The sequence below is a fragment of the Leptonotus elevatus genome, chromosome 15 (genome assembly GCF_054856555.1).
Source record: "Leptonotus elevatus isolate MCC_2025b chromosome 15, RoL_Lele_1.0, whole genome shotgun sequence".
NCBI classification, from domain to species: Eukaryota; Metazoa; Chordata; class Actinopteri; order Syngnathiformes; family Syngnathidae; genus Leptonotus; species Leptonotus elevatus.
The window spans coordinates 10,975,719-10,994,224 of NC_141253.1; the positions used below are offsets into that span (position 1 = coordinate 10,975,719).

The 18,506-nt window shown below is 38.7% G+C and overlaps 1 protein-coding gene and 1 long non-coding RNA gene across 2 annotated transcripts in view; one reads left to right on the plus strand and one right to left on the minus strand.

Annotated features, from left to right (window-relative positions):
* Window positions 1-15,901, minus strand: part of eng (endoglin) — a 52,064-nt gene extending 36,163 nt beyond the window's left edge. The window contains exons 1-2 of the mRNA XM_086097576.1: window positions 15,800-15,901; window positions 14,815-14,956 (exon numbers count right to left, since the gene is read on the minus strand). Of these exons, the coding sequence (XP_085953702.1) occupies window positions 14,815-14,860 (46 nt within the window). The 5' untranslated portion in view covers window positions 14,861-14,956; window positions 15,800-15,901. The remainder of the gene's footprint in view (window positions 1-14,814; window positions 14,957-15,799) is intronic.
* Window positions 3,705-18,134, plus strand: LOC147161901 (uncharacterized). Its single transcript, XR_015097318.1, has 4 exons — window positions 3,705-3,966; window positions 10,816-10,937; window positions 11,016-11,090; window positions 17,456-18,134. It is a non-coding gene; the product is annotated as an uncharacterized LOC147161901 (long non-coding RNA).
* The last annotated feature ends 372 nt before the right edge of the window (window positions 18,135-18,506 follow it).

Here is an 18,506-nt window from a genome sequence, read left to right on the forward strand (position 1 = left end):
AGAGATAAATATTTTATGAGAAGACCATTATTCTAATAACAACAGTTCTATTCTCCAACTCCTCTCAGAATAACAGTTTTCTGGGCAATATCCAGAGATTAAAAATGTGTGTTCATGGCGCACTTGGCCTGATAACCTGCTTCGTGGATTTTACGATAAAAGTACACAATACCTTTAGCAAAGGACATCGACTCCACAATCAAACTCCTTTTGAAACAACATATTTGCGCAGATATCCAGACAAAAACTTTTGTGTTCAGGTCACGCTTCTCTCAGGCGCAGGTTAACGCATGTGACGTGCACAAAATACCTTCAGCTAACCATATTGTCCTCAGAATAATACTTATTTGGGAAAGAGTGTTTCACTGAAGAGCTTCTAGTTTGATTGGCAGTCGTCTAAAAAGATCCTTGCTAACTCTTCATTTATTGGTGCAATAGACGGCCACTGCAAACATTGCAAAGTAGGGCATCATTTTTTTATTTTGTTTGGGGCATCACAAACACCAGCCACTGCTTAGATTTTCCAATAACTATATATATATATAAATAATGTTTCTACAGCACATCTCTCGAGCTCCCACTCATTTTCTACACTTCCTGCAACAACTCACCTCCCACCAGATTTCACAGTGCAACTTCTCCTTGAGCGAGGCTTTCTGTTTGACAGATTTATTCGGGAAAGGATCCCTGCGGAGACTGACTTGCATCTGACAAGATAAAACATCAGTGCACGTCGGCGGCAAAAAAAACAACCGCTGTTCAGGAGAACGCAAACAAATGCCCCCATTGCAGCGGTTGCTGGTGTTTTTCACACCGTGTCGGACTTACGTGGCCCCATGGTGGTTTTAAAATGCAGGGATTGGTTTATTCGCTGGATTTTCTGCAAGGTATCATTGGTTTATCATTATTTATCATTGACTCTCTTTCGGATTATTTCTCAGCTCAGCTGAGCCTTTTGCATGCTCCAATGGAAAGTCAAAGCTAACAACTGGAGTGTAAAACTCTAAGACTGTAATACTTAAGACCTATAGATGTCAGTATCTCATTTCAAACTGTGGCCAACTGTCAAAAGCGGGAGTTATGGGTTCCCCTGTCGTAAACAACCTGCATTCTACACTGCCAACGAGACTTGAAATCAATCGAGGTTCAAAGTGTGACAGTTCTAATCAGACTTTAAATAAGATTTACTTTGCACAGCCACGAACATGATATGATATGTATAACTACTACATGTGTATAGCTACTGTGTACCACTGTGTTCGGTTTAACACTTGTTTCTTTAACAATGTAAAGATTGGCAAGCCAACATAATCATCTTGCCTTTAATGGACTGTCCATGTGAGTCTATTTTCCTCAGGGAGTATTCCTCTCATTTGTTTCCAGGATTAAATGAAGACACTCTTATTATTCCGAAGGCTGAGCCGGGCCTCCTAAATGAAAGCTCACCGTCCGCGTAGGACCAATATAATTATGCGGAGTGCACTCGAGCCGCACTAAGGGCAACGGGTGACTGTGTTTGGGCGTTCCTGGAGACTTTGAGGTGATTTATCTTCTTTGGGGATCAATGCAGTCCAACACAGAGCTGGCTGCTGGCTGGTTGGCATCCTGTAATTCTACTTATTCCCTTTTGTTCCACAGAAGCAGCTAAATCCCTGACAAAAAAGTGTCTTTGACTTGTCTGCTCTGACTTAGCATACATACGATACAGCGCACATCATGACTAAAATGTGCATTTCAGCAAGATGGGTACAATTATGCAATGCTTTAAGGAAAATAGTTATTACGCAGCACTATCAAAGCTAGTGATGCATTGCAGGGTGTACTGTATTTGTGCAATGTATTATTCTAACTGCCCATAATCCTCCCTTCAGAGTAACACATTGCACCACGCTCTGTTAAACATCAGGGCGATAAAGAACATTTTATCTGTTGAGGTTCAACCTGAATAAAGGCAAAGGGAGTTGTTATTTTCGTGGGAGAGGAGTGAAAGTGATGATCCCCATGTTAAAGGAGTTATTCACTAAATTGCAGTTACAGATTACAAGCTACTGAAAACTGCAATTCATCAATATTTAGCGATTAACCTTTGAAACTGAAGTCCAAAAAATATATATTTATGTCATGACTACACATAAGGACCGAGCTTTGCCACGAATAGGGAAAATTGGTAAATTGACGTCCCCCACAAAATGTTTACGATAAACTATACTAAAGCTGCAACAATTAATCGATCAAATTAATCGATAATCTTTTTTAAAAATGGATGAATTATTCAGAGGCCTAGACCTTTTTATCCAATTATTCGACAAAATAAAAAACAGATTAAGAGATTAAGATTAAATTGTTAGCTGCAGTCCTAGACTTGGTATATGCCGGGAAAGCACTACTTTTGTCTAAATAAAACTCAAACTTACTTAAATATAGTTCCTTGCTGTCAAGATGGCAGCAAACCAATACTTTTATTTCATTGAAGCTGCTCATCTGACTTGAACATAGTTTCTTTGGACAAAGATGCACAAAAACAGAAAATTCTGTCCAAAATACTATTTTTCCCCCGTGTAAATGGTTGCATTTTCAGAAATATTTGTTTAACATTTTTCAAATGTTTTAAATCATTTTAATGTATTTTTTTCACACAATGTTTATGTAATATTTGTTTTTCGTATTTATATATTTTCAAATGTATTTTTTTTCTTATATTTAGATTTTTTATGTTTCTTGGACTATTTGTATATTTGCAAAGATATATAGATCATATTTGTGTATTTGACATGCAATATGTTTTGTCCTTGGCCACCCTAATTTGCAAATCCCTGACATATACAATTAATTGTGCCTCAGTCTCAATGTAAACGTGAATAAAATGCTCGCGTCTGGGGAAAGAATCCCGAGGAAAGGGAGGTGCCCAATTTTCTCGAGTGGTTCGCTATGGCGGAAAAAGGCAAGTGTCAAGGCTACAACTAGCGCTGTCAAAGTTAAAGCGTTGATTAATCACGAAAAATGAATCATGTATTAATGGAGATTAATCACACTATTAATTTTGACCACAGATTTTCCTTTATCTTGGATTGTTATGTTCAAGGTAGCACAGGTTGTGTTTGAGCAATAAACATAACTACATGCTTTAAAGTAAAGCATTTAATAAATATTTGTGTATGACATTCTGAATATTTGTTCATGTCAAACCACTGGGGTCTTTTTTTTTCCATTTTAAATTCTGCAAGTAATTAACTTATTAGAAAAAAGAGGAAGATGAGAGTGTGCGGTGGTTCAAAAATGTTGAAGATGTCCTCATAGCATTAAATGTCGAAATAATTAACACACAACTGGTGCTTTTCAAATTTGGCGGGCAAAAAAATGTTGATTAAAAAAAACCTTTTTAATTACGTAAGCGATTAATCAAAATTCGAAAACGTGATTAATCTCATTTAACAATTTAATCGTTTGACAGCTCTCGCAGCAACACACCATATAGCCCCCCCTCCCCACATACACACACATATACGTACAAGCACACACACACACACATACATACACCTATTGTCCCGGCGTTTCCGCAGCTGCAGATTGAGGCCTGACCATCCACAGGAAGGTAAACAAGCTCTTATCAGTACTCTGCAGGGGCATGCACTGTCCCTTGGCCTCTCACCCCTGTGCTTGCTGCACACCATCACACAAGCTTCCTGAGCATCTTACTTCCTCAACCACCTGAAATGCTATCCACACTAAAAACACACGCAAGACGGTGATTAGTGGTGTCAAAGTTTTGACAGCTTAAAAAGGCCGCGAGCCAAACGGGTGCTCCAGCCAGGCCACGCTTGGAAAGGAAGCCAGGACGTAATCGGGGAGCCTGGAGACAGCCTGTCTTCACACTCGCGCTGTTTACACCTCGGGGAGCCATTCGTCCGTCGCCTCATCGTTGTCGGAAGCCGGCGGAACAGCCAGTGCAGCCGTGGCGTATGGAAGGTCTATGGCTCGCTTCCTCTGCGCTCGCTTAATGCCCGTAACGAGACGTTCCATATTCACGCATGCACGTTTGCTTCGATGCTATCTTTTGTCACATCATAAACAATAACATATCACTTGTATGTACACGCTCATACTGTATATAAGGTCATTGCCGCAAATGGAGGCCGGGAGAATTTAATTACTCAGCTACAAAATGGGGAGAGGTTTATTTTTAATAATATACGACTATTTAGTCAGTATAGGTGTTAGCCCTGTAAATATGCAGAGAAGTGTCAAGGACCAAAGCACACAAAAATGTCCGTGAACAATACTATGGAGCGACCACGCGTTAGACTCTACAGGAATGCTAACATAAACTTTTGATCATTTATTATGCTGGGAACCCGTACACAGTACAGCAAAACTGTTTATGTGTACGACTCGGAAATTCCTCTACTTTAACGTCCATAAGTGAACAAGAGAGCAGACAAACTGAAATAATTGCATTGATTCCTCTACTGCTACTTTTTAATCCTGATGGTAAAAGGATGGAAATATTGAAGGGAGATGTTAATAGAGGGAAGCGGCGTAACTCAAATTTGTACGCAAGTCAGAATGTGCCGTAGCGTATCACTGATCGACATTAAAACAGTTGTTCAGTCATAATTATATTCATGATTTGTTGTAATTACTTCAGCATCAATGCCATATATTGGGACCGGTCTTTGTTGTCGTACCCTGAAACAAAGTTGGGAATTTCAATTTGCAGTACGGATGGTCATTTTTTATCACAGCCCATATTGTACTTATGTTTTTCCTCAGGGGTCTTCATAGTTGTGATACCTCATAAACGTATCATCACATCATCATATTAATACAATATACAACTTACATTGATATCGGATATAAAAAAATGTGCTCAAAAAGGTATTTGGGCACAACAAAATGTTTGTACTCCTCAACATTATTAAAAGTGACGAAGACTATTTGCAATTTTGGTACAGATTGTACTTTTAGTAAGTTACATGAAGTAGACGCACACAATTTATGCACACTTTAAAATCAAGTGCCTTTCTGAATCTGGCCTCCGGGCCTTCAGTTTGACATCTGTGTTTTAGAGCACCCCCCCCCCCCCCCTGTGGTGTGGCATATAAAATAAAATTGCTTTCAACACAACTGGGGAGAAGAAGTGAGCTTCGAGTGTTTAAGATCACAGGGTCACAAAAAAAACGTTACTGAGATGCTGATATTAACTGTGAAGACAGAAAATTGCCAGGTCGACGTCATTACCACCACAACAGTCTTATGTTTACCATATCTATATTTTTAAGTTTAACCAAGTGCTAATGAGTGAAACAAACCGAATCCAACGGCTCGTGAAAATGAACTCAAAACGATTTAGCTAGTTATCCAAATAACTATTGAGTAGTTTGATAATTATGCAGCACCATATGTCGATAACGTGAACTAAAGACCCTCTACGAAGGTAATTACAGCTGCCTAGTAGCACTACCTGAGACGTGCATTTGGAGAGGGGTGCTTAATTGAGGCATGGCATCTTTTCCAATGAAGTCCAATATTTGAGGCTATGCGGTACTCTCGCTCCCTGGTATCACCAAAGATGGATTGCGCAACATAATCATTCATCTGCATGTTAGATGAACACAAAGACCAAATTAAAAAGTTCCATGCTAATTAAGCGCAACTGAAAGCAGAGACAAATGCCACCGTGTCTGTTCCCAATCGCTGGAGATTGATGTCGCTCTGCAACAACCGATGCATCATCCGCAACAAGCCAAGATTAGCTTGTTGTTGTTGTTGTTGTTTGTTTTTTTCATTTTTGACGGATTCTTTCCCGCGGATATGGATGACTTCCAAATTTGAAGGCAGGAGCGCAACGACGGCTGCGATATTTGAATAAAGACGCAAGCCAAGTGGAAACAACAAGGGGAAACGCACAGTGCTTATGAGACGAGAGAGGTTATCACTCTCAGATAGCTCGTTTAATACTCCCGCAACACATTACGAGCTAATTAAAATGTTGCAGCAGTTAGGGGTTTGACTTCCAGTGATGAGGAAAAGTTGGAAATGTTAACGACATCAAGGTTTCCGTATCAGCAGAATCTTAAACGGATTTGTGAGGCTGCTTTCAACTCGAGCGCAAACTCAAATGCTACAAAGGTTGTTTGAGTGTAAACCAAACCAAAGCTTCGAGACAAAGGGAAAATGTATGAGTTCAAATCCTCAATCATCATCATGAGTGAAGTTACATGAGACATTTGCATCTGGAAGGACGACTCGGGTTCGGGCAGACTGTTCTTTTTAGGGTGACAATATGATATATACCTGATTTCCAAAAAAAGAGGACACTTGGCCCGGGCCTCCAGATACATAGATGACTGTTCGAAATGGGTAGAAAGCAAAACAAAAACCCTCTTTTGAAGTCTACTTGACAAATGAATAAATAATGACATAAGCATAACTTTATTTGGCAAGATGGACTTTTCAAGCAGCCAACCTCCCGTTGTTGTTTTTGGGAGAGGGAATTGAACCCGTGCCGCAACCACGTCCCTCGGTTTGGGAGGGCAGAGCGCTACGTATCGATTCAGATTTCCAAAATCGATTCGATTCGATTCAGATTTCCAAAATCGATTCGATTCGATTCAGAAGGGGGAGTTGATTCACATTGATTTTCAATTCAGTTAAGGATTTCACGCAGTACCAATTTTACTTTTATATGGAAGACATTCTCAGAAGTACAATGCTGCAAAATAGTAGAAACTTCTTTCTCTTACTTGTTGCATTAGTAAAAAATATTAATATTTACATTTATAATTCAATCCAATACAGTTACAATCAAGTATCATGTATGTTTTATTGAACATGACCTGATCAAAACAATAAATAATAATTCAAATCAATTACAACCACAGCGCTATGTAAATAAAGTGGTAAAAACACTCGGGCAAATCCCGACATTTACATTCCTGTGACAGTTTTTATGCGAAAGGTTCCAGTGGTTAAAAAATAAATCAAAACAAATGTCCCTAATTATGCATCCACATTTTGTGTGTTTATGTCCAATTCTTACCTTACTTCATTTGGGGGTTATTTAAAGTGTAATTCAGTACATTGGTGATGAAGTGCTGCCTCCATGAGTGAAAATGCAATGCAATAGTTCTGAGTGGTCACTGTTTGGAGGGGCAGTATTCATTTGAGACAGATCGGCAGAGTGATTTGAACTATAACGTGATTATTCATCCTTTGTGCAATTTGACATCCGCAACATTTTATTAAGATACCTGGGAACCTTGTTTTGTTTTTAACTGCATTAATATTCAATCATGGCTTTGTCCGATTATAAAAAATCTCCCCGAAAAAATCTCTAATGTTTTCCTGGGACGTCAATAAAACGCCATTTGTTTCAATCCACTCAGGATTTTCTTATTGCGTCATCACACACACACACACACCCACACACACACACACACACACACACACACACACACACACACACACACAGTTATGAAGATGTGATAGAGATCTCAGGTCTATAAATACAGATTGAGCGGCGTGGCACCTGAATCAACAGGAAGACAACCCGCCCAGTGCTCGAATCAAGAGGCTTGCAAACACCTCGTTGGGAATGAGCCTGTTCCCAATGTCTCACGAGGATTTATTATTATTATTATTTTAATCTAGGATTATGAACATCAACAAGAATGTTGCTCTGTAGGTGTTGTTGCACTCGAGAGCACATTTTGAAGATCTTAGTCTTGTCTCGGACTCGACTTTTAAAAGTCTTGGTCTTGCCTTGGTCTTTGTGGGTTCTGGCCAGACTGTGGATTTGCCATCAAAATCAGGAATGATCAGCTATTATTTAACTTCATTAATGTAGTGATAAGGGGAAGCACTTGCTATAACAGCAAATATCTTCAAATCAACCAAAACACAATACCCGTATTGACTGCAACCTTCATGATGCTGTGAATACTGAAAAATGCATACAATAATTTCTGGCCGCTACTTTTTTCACTTGCATTCGACCCTGCGGCTCATACAAAGGTGCAACTTATCCATCAGATCACAAGGGGGCGCACTATAAAAAGAAGCGCAAGAGCGTCAAGCAGAGCAAAACAAACCAAGTGAGCCCAAATACAGGAGGAGAGACAGAACGAGAGCGAGACAATTTGTGCCCTCATTATGGAAAAGAAAGTAGCGGGAACATTAAAACACCTGCGGCTTACAGTCAGGTGCGGCTTATATGTGTAACAAACACGAGTATTCCCCGTGCGCCTTATTGTTCAGAAATTACTGTAATTTGGATGATGTCAACACTTCTGGTTCATGATCAAATCCTAGCTAACTAATCACAATTAAAAAAACAATAAAAAATATTATGTGGGAAAAAAAAGAGTCAAAATCAGCGCACACAAAAAAAGAAAGAAATTTTGCCCATCAGAAAAAAATGCAGATTTTTATGTTCTTGGTCATGTCATGGTCTCAGTTTGTCTCAGTCTAGTTCTTGTCTCGGTCTTGACCTTGTCTTGGTCTTGACTCTCAAAAGTCTTGATCTTATTTTGGTCTTGATGGGTTCTGGTCTCAGGAAAGTCTTGATCTTGGATAGTGAGGCCTTGAGCATAACACTAACTTTATGTTGAGCTGAGACCTCAGACACTGACAGTCCTAACTGGATTCAGAACCAGATTGTATATACACCTATAAAATTACAACCTACTGCATACGAAACTAAGGTTAAGAAAAAAATCTTGGATCAGCACCATTACATGGACCTCTACCAAAAAACTCAAGTTTGTTGATTTTGCCATTAGCTTCTTGCAAACAACAAGAACTGAGTGCATCACGTAGCAACAGGAAATATGATCAATCAATTCATCCAAATTCTTAGTCAAGTCATCTTTATTTTTATAGCGCTTTCAAACAGCCTTAGCTGTCAAAAAGCGCTTTACAGAAACACAACATAAAACAAACATGACTATCAACTGGCACTTTTTTTTTTAAATCCTTTTTTTTTGATGACTTTTTTTCTTCTGTAATGTTACTACTCTTTCCTAAAAAAAAAACTACCATTACATTTTTGCAACTTTTTAAAAATAATAATAGTATTGAATTTTTTCAAACCACAAACTCGTCAAGACTGAATCAACAGCGCCCCTGCTGGTTTCAGCCAAGAAGTGCACTCCACTATTTATTCAAGTGTGAATCCGATTTTGACCACCACAAAATTAATAGCAATCAGTGGCAACCATTTATTGTTAAGAACTAATACTGTAAAATTTGATGCCAGATTGTAGCCAACTGCATACAATGCTTTAGAAGTACATAAAAACCCGTACATTTTGTACGGTGTTCTGGAAGCAATGATTATTTAGAGAAATCTTAAGTCTCAATGCTAAAAGATAAGCATATCAAAAATCACAGTACACTACATCTGCGCCGAGATCATTTTATTCGTGATGAATCTGTCGGGTACATTTAAAGCGCTTATGCTCGACGGCGTAGCATTATCCTCATTAATTCACGTCCCGGGTGAATGATTGAGCGAAATTAAGATAAGACTCATCCTTGACGACAAATGAGCTCGAGCCTTAAACTCTTTTGAGTACTTAAGGTCACCGGTCTGTCAAGACAACCAATGACTTTGCAACCTCACGGATCCATCCAAATGTACGTACTTCCTGCGAGAGCCTTTGGGTCCGCCCGTGGGCACAAACGGTCAAGAGATAACGGCGCATAAAATGCCCGGTCTTATCAGCGCAGACAGCAGGCATGTTGACATGGGCACAAGTGGCCGCCATGCTGACGAGGCATTTATCTCAACGGCGACTAATGAGCCGTTCAGGGCAAACTGCAGAATAAGAGCACTGGGCCAGACATCACAATGAGGTCCAACGTTAGTATTATTTTTGAATAGCCCTTGTCGTGTGTGTGTTGGAATGCAGGTACTTATGCACAAAACCTTGCTGTTCAACATACCACACAAAAGCTCAGTCGTACGAGTGTTTTACATTTTCTTTGTGCCTTTTTTTTGGTGTAACTCGCTCCAGAAGATTGACTAGTTTAAAAGAAGAACACAAAGATGCTCATTTCATAAGACTCAAGTGCCATCATATACACGTTGCTACATGTTATCAAAGCAAGGTTATTATTAATCGGGGTGATTTTGAGCATATTTCTTTATGAATAAAGTCAGAAAAGGCCCTATTATCCTCAGTCTTTCCTTTGGTCTCTTGGGGTCTCCCTGATTTGTTGGAATTTAGATGTTTCTGGGGTTGGTGAAGGACTCTGGTTGGTGGCCCGTGGGTGGTGTCTGGTCGGTGCTGGATTTCACTTTCCTTTCTTTTCTTTGGTCCTTCCTCGGGTCTCCTAAACGGCCTCGCGACTCTGGCTGGATTCTGAAGTGTTCGGTTTAGGTGAACGGTATGGGATTGTTTAATAGGTTTTAGGTGAACTAATGAATACACACTCACATGCACATACAAAATAAAAATGTATTAAAAATAATAATAATAAAATTACGTTAAATAAATTTAAAAAAAGAGAGCAATGATGATGACATGTCAAATCGGTAAAATTACCAAATGAACAATACTGAGCTCTCCAGAAAAAAGAAAAAAAAAGACAAAAGACAAAAAAAGACAAAAAAGAAGAAAGACAAAAAAAGAAAAAAAAAGACAAAAAAGACAAGACAAAAAAAAAGAAAAGGCCCTATTAGCCGATGTCTGTAAAAAAAAAAAAATTCACCCTGATCTGCTGGGAACATGGTCAGTTTAATATTTATGATGGAAAATCTTTATGCGTGTGTTAACATTGAGCTGGGGACCCTGTGATTTTCATGTGAAACAGAAAGACAGCCAATCAGGAAGCGACCTGACGCTTGTCTTTGTTTCCAATAACAAGACAAGAGCAACGATGTGTTGAAGGATCGTTTATCACGTCTCACAATGCCCGACAGTCAAAATGACAAGGTGAAGAGTTTGCAACTGTACTGTCGTTAACAGATACGCCAAATGTTAACCTCTTCTATCACTTCTTTGTATTTCCAGCAGTTTTGATGCCCTGTGGCACAATGCTGCCTCACAGAGGTCAGTCTTGGTACGGCAACAGACATCTGGATTTTGGTAAGAGATTGTGATTGTCATATGTCTTATTTGGGCTTTTATTTAGTTGAGTAAAGATTCGATCAGTTGGAAAACAGGAACCTTTCTTGATACCAAGCTACCAATTTTTCATTACAAAAATCATATAACCAGCCAACAAAAATGTAAAAAAGTATGAATAATGCACAAATGATCTTGTCTGCTCTCATTTTAGTCACAAATGTACTTAACCGTACTTCAAAAAGGATGTTTTAGTTTTTTTCGTCCAACATCACTATATCAGTGACATAAAAAATAAAATAAACGATAGTTTCTGGGAAATATATCATTCAGAAAAAAAGTTGTTATCGTGCCTGATATTTATTTATTTGATAATTTTCTACATTATTATTTAGTTTTGATGCCTTTTGTCCATTTCGAGATATTTAATTGCAGGTTTTTCTTTCCTTGACGGAAAAGTACCAACAATTTTTGTCCATGAAGTTAATATTTTCTTTCTGGTCAAGAGTAAGCGATTATACATGAAGAATAGAGGAGATTGGCACAGGAGCCTTATTTGCAGTGCATGGGGAGTTGAAAGAGAGGAAAAGCAAGGCAGGCAGAAATGGATTGTTATTTGGGAGGGGCATAACACTGAAGGAGATTGAAATCGGTCTGGGCCAGCGACAAGTGGTCGCGTCTGTCTCCCTGCCACCCAGTCTGACGGCCGCCCGGGGCTGGCTCACGCCGCATTAAAACACAGGAAGTGGCCTGTTTTGACTCGCCACGCCGCTTTTTCGCATGACATCGGCCTCCTTTCGGCTGAGAAAACCCTCTCGCGTCTCATCGTCCTCATTTATAATTCCACTTTGTAAACCATAACAGCTTCACATCCAATATGCTCTGCAAAAAAGGGAACCCTCCACTTCCTGTATGTCTTATGGTTACTGCTATCTCTCTTTTTCCCTGTAAAGCAGTTTTAACCACCCCTCCCTTTTTGTCCAGGCACTGGCTAATTCGCTTTTGTAATTTTCCTCCAGCCCGTGGAGGGAAACTCCAGGGTGGGCACGACCACAGCAGGAGGTCCACAAACTTTCAAATGGGATGTTAGCTACAGTACAATAGCATATTCTGCTATTTTTATTTCCCTTCTGACAAAATGCTCAATAAATCCTACATTTTAGAATCAATACCTCAAATAGGTGCATAGACAACTATGTAAATTTAAACTGAAAGTGTCAGTCAAAGCGGCGCGTCATTAGAAAGACGAAAATGCAGTCGATTGTGTGGAATTGATTGTTGAATCGCGTCTTGAAGCAATCGATGCAAAGCTTGCCACTGTATTTGGCAGCAAACCCAAGCCGACTTGTTATTAATGGAGATTACACTGGTCAACGTTTTAGAAAATGCTTTAATCAGATACTCTTCTAGACCTTTTTTTTTTTGCGCTGGAAAAAAAAATGCAGCATGCTCAGACAAAAAGTCCTATAAATAAATTTTATTTATTTATTTTTAATGATGTGAAAAGCAATAATTATGATAAAGTCGTTTTAAGAAATAATCGTAAGAATTCTCTGAACTGTGTGAACTAGTTGGCCACAATCAGTGGTATTGATAAATAAACCCCCCGCCCCCCTCAAAAGAAGTGAAATTATGGGATAATAAGTACTCAATATCAATAAGAGAAAAATAAGAAAATTATTATTTGAAAACATTCAATCAGAGCTGCAGAGAAGTGTGACCGGCCAGATAATAATCAAAGCAGCATCGCAAGCCATAGCTTTAGGCATGCTTGTCGGACTCGGGGCAAAGGTGGGCAACCCAAGACGTGTGGGTTGTTTACGGGTCTGGGAGAGCATTTTCACAGGCCTGCCATTTAATTCATGAAATACAAATAAGGAACTGTTACAGATTGGCCCAAAAAACGCATAAATACTCATGAAATTGGTTCTTCAATTCTGTCCCCAAACAGTTTCAAGGCCTTTTCAAACTGCATTAACACAGCCCGCCATAGACCAACCCATTATTTTTATATGCGCTGCTGCGGCACCTGCCGCAGAGGCTGATTCGTTCAAAAAAAAATTTAAATGCTCCATTTACAAAACTCTGAAATTTCCGATGTTTTTAATCGTCTTTTTCACTGCCGCTACCAAATGAATGTAGAGGAAACACTGACTACTAACCAGTGTCTGTCAACGTTCTCATTTTATATATGGGCCGATATATCGTTATGAGCAATATTGGTATCAGCATCCAAAAATCACCTGTCAGTCAGACCTGAGCAAGCCCTCTAGCGATGGACGGAGATTTGCGCTAGTGTGAATGTACAGCGTCAGGCTGGTTGAAAGTGACAAATGTGATTGCAGCATATATAACAATAATGATCGTTTACAGCCAGCAAGAGTGTCAAATACACGGTTGCCATCTTGCGTTCCACCCTGCGACAGGCCTGTAAAGCACCTTTAGGTTTTATTCTGCTGTATATTGTAAACGTCTTTCACCACAATGCATTATTAGAGTGTTGACATGCTGTTAATTAGTGAAAGATACTGTGTATTAAATCACATCATCGCTCACTAAATCAGCGGCAATCTGCCACGGAAAGTGGGTCACTTTGTCTTTCAGAATAAGAGAATATTACAGGAAGTGTGGGTAAATGTTGATTATCTTCATTTGAAATCTCTTTTGTTGTTGTTTTGAATTAACTGATCTATAAGATACATATTTCTATCATAACTTAGGCATGGCCCTCGGGGGACTTTATAAAATTGAAACCTGATTGAACTTGAGTGTAATGTTTGGTTTACAGTATTTAAAAATACAATAGCGAACTAATGGATGGGATTAATGAGATTTTTCAGGTTTATGATTTAAATATGCATATATTTTAATGAGGGTAGGGTAACAAATCAAGTGACTCAAATGTAATGTTTGGATGGCGTGCAAAGCCACAATCGCAAGTTGATTGCAGGCTTGTAGTTTTATCGTGATGTAGTATTACAAGCACATTTCTACAAAAAGTAGGGGATTCAATTGATTGACTCAAACTCAAGAGTTTAGTTCACATATTTAAAACTCAAGCCTCTAATGGATTTCAATGTGTTGATGGATGTGATGGATGGAATTCTGACATCTTAAATATAATGCAGTACGACTCATTAGTTGTATTATTTGTTTTGTCTCATTTTATTTGATGGACCTTTTTTTGAGTCAGATAGATCGATAAGATCTTTTTAGTGCATTTAATGACTGCAAGGTATCAACTCAATAACTGTAATGTTGTTTTTACATATTTAAAAGCTACAATCGCTCACTACTGCAATGGGTTGGTGGATGAGATTTATGGGATTCATCAATTGTGTAAAAAGTGCATTTGAGCCCCTTTAAAGGGATTTAGATGAAGGTAGGGTATTATGGCTAGTAGGTTAAACATAATATTTTCATCACATACATGAATGATACTAAAGTCGCTCACCCATTGTTATGGGTGGGTGGATGGGATTTTGCAAGCTTGTTGTTAAAACATAATGCAGAATTACAGTATATTTTAATGAAGCTAGGGCATTAAAGTCAAGTGCCTCAATGATATACACTATACAGTATATCATTTTTATTTATTTTTTTACATATTTCAAGCTACCGTCTCACTGACTGTTGTGGGTTGATGGATGAGGATTTTGCAGGCTTGTAGTTTAAATATACGGCACATAGATAGAATTAAACCGTATATTTTGATGACGGTAGGATATTAAATCAAGCGACTCACCCGAGACAACCATAGCAAGGCAAAGAAGAGAACTGAGCAACTTCATGATGGATTCCAGTTGACGTTTCGATGGATTTGGATTTGCAGAATTCCGGGGGGGTCTCCTGGAGCTGGACAGGTCCGGTAAATTAACTGTCAGGGCCTGGAAAAAGACGAGATGGGATGGAAATTTTGAAGGACAAAAAAACAATGGGATTTATTTATTTATAACAGTAGCATTCCGAAGGAATTCAGGGACAAAGAAATCCATTATTTTATTACAAAATGAGTCGATTGCACAACTCGCACAACAGCTGCACAAAAACAAAGCAGATATCAGGATTCTGCACAATCACCTGGCATCTTCTCCCCGGCTTCCTTGATGCACAATCGGAAGCTGGAGGGTTATCGTCTTTGGGTTGTGTACTGGGAATGTTTCAGGAAGCGCTTATACGCAAAGCTTTTTGCTTTAAATAAAATCACAATGCGGGATCAGATAAGGAGCAGGAGGCTGACTCCTGTTATGTGATTCACATTGGTGGGGGGGGGGGGGGGGGAGGAAGAGTCTTTGTAAACTGTTTGTTCAAATAAAATTTATGGAAAACCCAAAGGGAGCTGTGTGTGTGTGTGTGCGTGTGTGTGTTGGGGGGGGGCAAAAGTTAGATTCAGGGTTTAAGTGAAAGTTGCGAAAGTGTTAATGATGTTGGAATGTTAGCAAACAACGAGTCCAAGGTTAATATTTATCAATAATACGGCGTTGATATCAAATAAAACCGAATTGGTTTGAAATGCAACTTATAAAAGTTAACACATGTTTAAAGGAAATGCTGGAGGTAAAACTGGAAAAAAGGTGAAATGTGACGAAAGTGGCGTTAAGAGTTATTCCATTTGCAACAACAATCCCCAAAATGTCTCACGTTTACGAATATGAAAAACACTCGAATTCGGTCAAAAGGGCTCATTCATAAATTTAACAAAAGGGTAAAACGCTGTCGTATAAACGTACCTTCTCAAAGAGGCTTGCGGTGAGTTAAAGGAAAGCTACAGGGGTTTTTAGTCCACGCGTGGAGGATGCGGCTTCACTCAACGGTGTGAGCGAGTCAGACTTGTCCAAAAGTTTGGTCACTCATCTGGGCGGTGCACTTGGAAGTTGTTACGCCCCCCCATGGAGCCTCCCCTGCCGCCGAATATAATCTCAAATGTGCTCCCCACGACTTCTTCTGTCGTTCCACAAACCTAAAAGTTAGCGGTAAATCTGTTTCGATTATAAATAGGTGAATGTTAAATAATTAATATTTCCTGAAATCCGAATTAAATCTCAGACACTGTTACTTGAAAGTGACCTTCTAAAAACAGCCATAGCATCTCAATTTTAACGAAAATCTAGTGTCAATTTGAATGTCAGGTTTCAATTATCAACTAACGTTACACCAAATAAAAAATTCAATATTAAACTCCTCCTCTGAGTTCGGACTGATTTTTTTTCTTGTTTTTTTTTTCAGCTAAATGTTAGGCCTACTTGAAATGACGGCTTTTACAACATAGAGTAACTTCAACCATGTGGAATTTTTACAAATATATGTTTAAAACTTAAATGTTACATTAAAAGCATGTGCAAAAAAAACAACTTAGATGTCCTTAAGTACAAAGTAAATCTCGTACTCTGCTACTTGAAAGCAAAAATTTGCTACCTATTTAAATGTTTTAAATGTGTTAACTAAATCGTGTGAAGTGTGTTCAAGTTTAAAGGGAGAGTTTGATTTGAACGATGATGATAACTATTGTTTTAACCGTGTAAAATAGGCATTTGCATTGTGGAAATATAAAAAAATGCATTAACATTAAAAGTTCTGCAGCAAAATCCACATGTTTTTCACCATCTAAGTGGGTGGCCATTTGTCACTTCCTGTTGACTAAACGACCAATCATGGCTTAGCTTGCTAATAATGTCATTTGATCAAACTCAGAAAAAAAGGTGAGCCATGAATGGTTGTTACCTGAGCACTGAGCAGCTGTGATGTCACTTTCTGTCCACGTCAAGTGGCAAAATGGCCACCCCCAGAGATGGGTAAAAACAGGCGGATTTTGTTGATTTATTTTATTTTTTATTAGCCTACGGTGTTAGCATTACCCCCAGCAGGCTTACAATTCACCTTGGTGTAAACATCTGAAGCAAAAAAAAAAGAAAAAAAACCATTTTTCTTGCCTGCATGTGTTTTTGTCAATGAAAGCAGCTAGTGTGTGAATGAGGATGACTCGTCTCATTCTGTTCAGTCCAGAAAGGATGCTGTGTCTATTTACAGTCTATTTTTCCCCCTCGCCAGTCTGTTTTTGTTAAATGGTAAATGCCATTGTAATGGGAAATGTACCAGAGCATGCTGCCATGTGTGATCAGATAATAATGTCTTGGTGAAGCAGCATGCGGTTCATTGTTTGAGGTTACGTTCTGTTCCAAGTACCACAAACAATTGTATGTTTGTTATCATGACGCGGCTCCAGACAAATGTGTACTGTATATTGCAATAATGTGGTATCCGCCTTAATTAAGGTGCAAATCAGCATTGGGCATCAGCACTTGAAGACTTTTACGTGTATGCACATGCGTAGATTGCTTACACTTGCTTCCATTTGATCCCCGCCCACCCCAATATTTCAATAACAGGAAACAATCGGCCGACATCTTTCATCGCAGCTTGACGTCGGTTCCCGCACGGTGCCACCGGGTCTCTGCGGTGCCAGCCGGCCTGCCACCACACCACAGGGCATTGAAGGTGAGGGGCAGGGGGTGGCCAGTGTGAGTGTGAGCCGGCTGACTTGTTTCCTTGCGGTCCTCTGAGGGAACATCTGACGCATGCTGGGCTTGACTGCACATTTTAATCACAGCCAATACAAAATGTAGAGAAATTGCATCTTAATAGGCAACTGTTGTCAGACATGTGTATGCCTTTAGTTACTGATCTTAAGATGGCCACAAGAGGGCAGCAAAGACATTTGTATGACATTAGCATTAACGCAGCTAAATGTGGTTTGCTCAGATGGTCAGCCCGGAGGGCTAATAATGTTTGTGCTGTTGTTTTTGATCCGTCTGTCCGGCTCTTGATATCATCGAAAATGACGGCTTGCCCTCAATAATCTCTCAAGGTTTGAATAAATGTTTTAATTTAATTGAATACAGTACAGTATTATATCAAAAATGTTTTATATCAAGGTGAAAAAATAAATTAATCTTGCTTGAAATAATTGTCTATATTATATTTTGCCAAATAAATGACATTCTATGTCAAGGTGAATCAGTTTTGCTTCAGACTATGTACTGCATTACATTGAAAATTAAAAATAAATTTGGTATCTATTAAGGCACAAGGCAAATTACTTTTTAAATCAACTTTTTTATTAATATTTAAAAATCAAGTATTTTTTCAAGGTGGAAAAACTATTATTTTGTTTGAAATGACCTTTTAATATTAGATTTAACTAGATGACAAATTTAATTCAACATTTAATCAAAACAATTTTTTTTTCCAAACTTAAAATGCATAACATGAAAATATTTTAGCTTGCTATGTGTGGTTATATCGATTAATTTCACTTTATGGTAGAAACATTTTTTTTTTTTATTACTGTATTAAATATTCTCTCCTAGGTTATTTTATTTAGTGCCACAAGGGGGCGATAAAGCATGAAGTGTACTGTATTTCCACCGTAACGCTGCT